A 5,276-nucleotide genomic window follows, 5' to 3' on the forward strand; every position below is an offset into this window, starting at 1 on the left:
GATAACTAACATAGCTCCCAATTATTTAGAGTCCTTTATCCAAACACTTATCTCCAGGGACAGAAGACTTCACCTTTACATATGATGCATAAGGCTCTGATGTCATAAAATTACCAGTTAGTAGGGGACATTGGTAACAATCACATTAATAGGCAAAGAGATAGCATTTTTACATGGCAGTAAACACATACCAGGCAACAAGAGCAGCATCATGGTCAGAGACCATGTCAGATGGAAAGTTGTTTTAGATGGATGGTCCAGGAAAAACTTTTCAGAAGAGGCAGCAACTAGAGTTTTCTAGGAAACTCTACCTGGATTGTGTGTTTAACAAATTAAATCTGAGCAAGAATTAAAGCAGGACTGTGATTTAGGTATATCTGACCAGTCCCCATGAAAATGAGAGGACTTGGAAGAATTATTATAACTGGTACTAGCATTTACATATGGCTTGTAATTTTCTCCTCCAGGGCATTTATTAATTTTTAAGAATCGTGTTTTATCTAGTTGCTCGGAGTATTAGGGCACTAACTGGGTGGTTATTTCTCCGTTCTAATATTCCTGCATCACGGTTTCTTTCTCTCCCGTGGGGAGTGAGCTCATGTGAACTTGAGATAAGATTCTTCTTCACATATACTCTCCTGGTTGCCATTTAAAAATAATAAGACCATAACAGAGTGAGGAAACTGCACCAACATGCCAACGTGTCTCTATCCCAGCCTATCATAAAGGCCTCATTCAACAGCTCTGTACTCAGTAGAGAATGGTGTATGTGTGTGCGTGTGTGTGTGTGTGCGCGTGTGTGTATTTAAATTTTCTTTCTCCCCTGAACGCCCAACTCTTCCTTGTCAATTTTAGGCGAGTTTCCATCCTTAACTCATGGCCTTTTATTATTACTAGTATTATTTTTAATCAGTCGAGCTTTCTCGGTCAATAAAGTCAACTTAGTTTTCTTCTCCAGCATCCCCCTCATGAAAGAAAAAGTGGAATGGGGACTGAAACACAGGAGAGGCTACGGTTGCTAGTCGCTAGAGTCTACATTTTGTATTTCTCTGACAGCCCAGAGCGACTGCCTAGCCCACCGCACAGCCAATGGGCAGAGGTGATTTATGAAGCTGACTAATACTGGCTGAAAGCGGCCTGTCAGAGCTCACTGAATGGCTTCCCTTCCCCTCACAAGCCCAGGCTTTGTGTTGCTAAGCGATTAGAGCAGATGTAATGAGATTTTTTTTTTTTTGCCCAATCCCTGTTTTGCCTTTTCCTCGCTTCAGCAAAATTATGTGTGTGTGTGTGTGTGCGCGTGTGTGAGTGTGTTTGTGAAATTTTTTTCCAAGTTTGCTTTTGTGTTTTTGGCAAACAACCACTACCTTTGCCTGAGGTTTAATAAGAGTGGTTATTTCCCATCCCGAACACTTGTTCTCCCAGAGAGAAGAAAATAAAAATTCCCTTGGGGGGGGGCTAAATAAGATTTTTTAAAATAAATAAAAGTGGGCATCACAACAGCATTACTTCCCTCAAGCTCTAAATTGGCCCACCACTGGCAGAAAAGTCCTATTATTTATGGCCATGAGGAATTTACTGATTTTTCCTCCCTTAATGATGCTCATCTCTTTGAAAAGGACCGAAGCATCAGTGTGCATTCTATAGAAGGTCATTTAGTAAAAATGACATCACTGTGGCATGCTCTGCACATCGCGGCTTAAATTAAAAAAAAAAAACAACAGATTATTCGGTGTCACTAAAGAGTATAGATGTACCAACACAGACTAGATTTTTTAACTCTGGAAAACGTGCTGGCTCCCAGCTCTTTGTTGGGTTTTGTAAGATGCATTTTGCGCTAAGCTTTCCGCTTGGCTGGAGACACGCAAACGGAATCTGCAAGCAATGCAGGCGGCAAGCAAGGAGCCCCGGGAGAGGCCAGGCCAAGTAGGATTCTAATCACGTCCTTGCTAACTGACAAGAAACAAGCCAGCCAAAAACCCACCAATTTCTTTTTGAATCTTGGTAATTGGGGACTTTTACACGCAGCTCACGCTATTCAGCGAGAGTCACAGGCTTCGATAGGCCAGTGGGCTCAAAGCAACTACCCATTTCTTATGAGTTTATTTATTTAAAATCTAACTCCCTTCTATAAGGAATTCCTCTCAAATGTGCCTTTTACTTAAAATCGGCTTTGAAAAGTGTGTGTGTGGAGGGGGGGAGTAGATAATTTGTTCATGAAAGGGAGAGAAGAGAAGCATGTCCAGTTTGGAGCTGGGGAAAGCTCCAACCTTGATCCCCATCATCTTTCCACCCATCTAGTCCACCAGCCCTTTCATCCTTCCACAGTGAGAAACTCAGACTGACTGGAGGATAGTAAAGTTAGGGTGGCCATTTCTTACCAGGGCCCTTTTTGTGTTTGAGACTTAAATTCCTACTTTATCAAAGGATGATGCATGCACAAATTGGCACCTATTTTGGGGCGAAAGGGGCTTGTATACATTTGCAGAGAGAGGAGAATAAAATGTAAATTTTTTATATTAAAGATAGACAATAGTTTCCTCCCTTTATATCCATTTCAAAGTTATCACCGGGCAGGATAAACTAGAGCAGTGGGTTGGTCAAAATATGTATACATTTGCTACCATTCTCTTGGACCCCTCCCCCACCCCCCCCCAACCCTTCTCTTTGGTATTTTGATAACTTGGCCTGGGGCATCAAGTCAAAGAAGGCTTAGAGGCAACTGATTGTTTTCATTTATAAAAAAAAGGAGAAAAGTTTTATTACGAAACTAGCTTGTATAAAACAGGGTTATACATTTTTTTTGTAAGTTTGTAATAAAACAGTAAGAAAAAAAGGCAGTGGTAGGAATTTCCAGAAGGCAACCTAAGAAAACCGCCTGTGGCTGCCCCTTTGCGTTTGGACAGTAGCTGCATAAACTTTGTTCTTCTTGAACAGTATTTAATAACATCATTAATACATTAACAACGTTTCTATAAAGTAAGACACATTGGTGCTGAAGTACGTCTGGTGGCATTTAGATCTCACCTGTGAGGGGAGCTCTTTACACAGGGAAAAATGGCAGGTGTAAGAGGAACTACACATCTAAAATATGCAGAGGTAATAGCATTACATGTTAAAGTATCAAGATATACACATTTTAAACCATTTGTACAAAACTTCTATAAATTTTTTTCTCTCTCTTATGTACAAAAATATCTTAATATATCCCCAAACTGGTTAGGATAGATACAAATAGATCTTTCTTATAATAAAAAAAAAATTTCACAAGAGATTGGAAGCATTCTATGATGGAAACAGTGGAAAAGATGATGGGAGGGAGATTATGGGGGGTGGGGGTGGGGAAAGACCCCCTGTAGAAGAGGGGCAGGGTTTCTAAGGGCTAAGATTAGCATAGTTTCACTGCAGACAGGTGCCCACTGCTTCTTGGACTCTGGGGGTGACTAACATACCAACCCATTTCTAGAGGACTAAGAACTGAGAGAAGGCTGGCATGCGAAGGCACCTGACAAGTGCTTTCGGCTCAGAGGGGAGGTGGATGGGGGATAGGGGTTGCTCTCGGCCCTGCCCCCCCCCCTGCATCGCAGCGCTTAGTCTTGGGTTTGTGTGGCTCTTCCTATCTCCGAGAGTGACTGGAGTGCAAAGAAACTGTTCTGAGAGCATCTCAGTTTTGAAGCCTTATCTCTCAGGCATAGATCACTTAGTGGACCTTGGGTCTGGCTGCTTCTGCTTCTTCTTCTTCTTCTTCTTCTTCTTCTTCTTCTTCTTCTTCTTCTTCTTCTTCTTCTTCTTCTTCTTCTTCTCCTCCTCCTCCTCCTCCTCCTCCTCCTCCTCCTCCTCCTCCTCCTCCTCCTCCTCCTCCTCCTCCTCCACCTCCTCCTCCTCCTCCTCCCTCCCTCCCAAAGTCACTGAAGAGAAATACTAAAGATGCAGGTTGTGTGGTCACCCTATAACATAAATAGAGAAACAGGGAGGTTAGTTACTGTGAACATAGAGGAGAGCTCCTTGGACAGTCTGTCTGTCAAGACAGCCCCAGGACTGGCTTCACCAGCCTCTCTGAGCCTCACCACGCCCCCCTCCACTCTTTGGAGACCTGGGTAAAAAGCTACATTCAAGACATCACTACTGAAACGAACTAGGCTTTTAAATAGTCACACTTTCCAAATTCTTTGAATTAAAAAAAAAAAACAACAACCACCTATCTCCATGGAGACAGCCTCTACCCGCCCCCCACCCGCCCCCTGGCCTCCCACAGACCTCCAAGGGAAGGAAAAGGGTCAGGGACAAGAAAGATTCCCCATTCCCGCGACCTACCTGCTTCCAAAGTCTTATGGGCACCTGGGCCAGACCATGGCCGGTTCCATCAGAACCAGTTGGTGAAGTCCAGCAGCTCTTGCTCCTCGGGGCTGAGCGGGTCGTAGGAGCCCTCATCGGAGGAGTAGGATGAGACTGGGGAGCCGGCCATGGAGTTCATGTCGTTCGAGTAGTTGGGGGAGATGGTGGGCGACAGAACACCCGCCTGGAAGGCGGCGCTCACCGCGTCGTGCTCATCCAGCAGCTGCTGCAGCGCGCGGATGTACTCGACGGCTGAGCGCAGCGTCTCCACCTTGCTCATTTTCTTGTTGGCCGCGCCGTTGGGGACGTGCTCGCGGAGGGTGGCAAAGCCCAGGTTCACCAACTTGACCCGATTGCGCTCGCGCTCGTTGCGGCGCGCCACGGCGGCCGGCTGCTGCTGCGGCAGGCTGTAGCCAAAGCCACTGAAGTTGAGTCGGCGTTTGCATCGCATCAGTTCGGGCGAGGACGAGCGCTGGCGCTTGACTTGCTTGGGCGCTGACTTGTGACCGCCCCCTGAGGGCTGGCCGTCGGCCGCGGGGCTCAGCTGAGCCGCCTGCTGCTGCTGCTGTGCTGCTGCTGCTGCTGCTGCTGCTGCTGTTGCTGCTGTGCGCTCTGCGCTGCAGCGGCGGCCGCGGCGGTGGCAAAGAAACAGGCTGCGGGTGGCAGGAAGGGCGGCTGGGGCTGCGGCTGGGGCTGCTGGGCGGCGTGACTACTCTCCATCTTGGCCGAGCTTTCCATGCACCCGCGGTGGCCAAGGATCCCGAGCGAGCGAGGATGCAAGGTGCAAGGACACGAGCGCGCGCGAGGGTGGACACAAGACAGAATTTGGGTGCACGGACAGAAAAGGACAAAAAGAAAAAGGAGGGGGGGGGGTGGAGGGTAAGGAGAGGAAATGAAGAGGGATCCTTCCCAGAGAAGTAAAAAAAAAAGTGTGTGTGTGTTTT

General features: G+C 46.7%; 1 protein-coding gene across 1 annotated transcript; it reads right to left on the reverse strand.

Moving 5' to 3' along the window:
• Positions 1-3,895: 3,895 nt before the first annotated feature.
• On the reverse strand, positions 3,896-5,070 carry Ascl1 (achaete-scute family bHLH transcription factor 1). The gene is given in 3 exon segments (XM_048349517.1): positions 3,896-3,944; positions 4,312-4,900; positions 4,903-5,070. Coding segments are annotated over 2 exon segments (708 nt in total). The 3' UTR covers positions 3,896-3,944; positions 4,312-4,360.
• Positions 5,071-5,276: the final 206 nt, after the last annotated feature.

The sequence above is a fragment of the Perognathus longimembris genome, chromosome 1 (genome assembly GCF_023159225.1).
Source record: "Perognathus longimembris pacificus isolate PPM17 chromosome 1, ASM2315922v1, whole genome shotgun sequence".
In the NCBI taxonomy this organism is placed as follows: domain Eukaryota; kingdom Metazoa; phylum Chordata; class Mammalia; order Rodentia; family Heteromyidae; genus Perognathus; species Perognathus longimembris.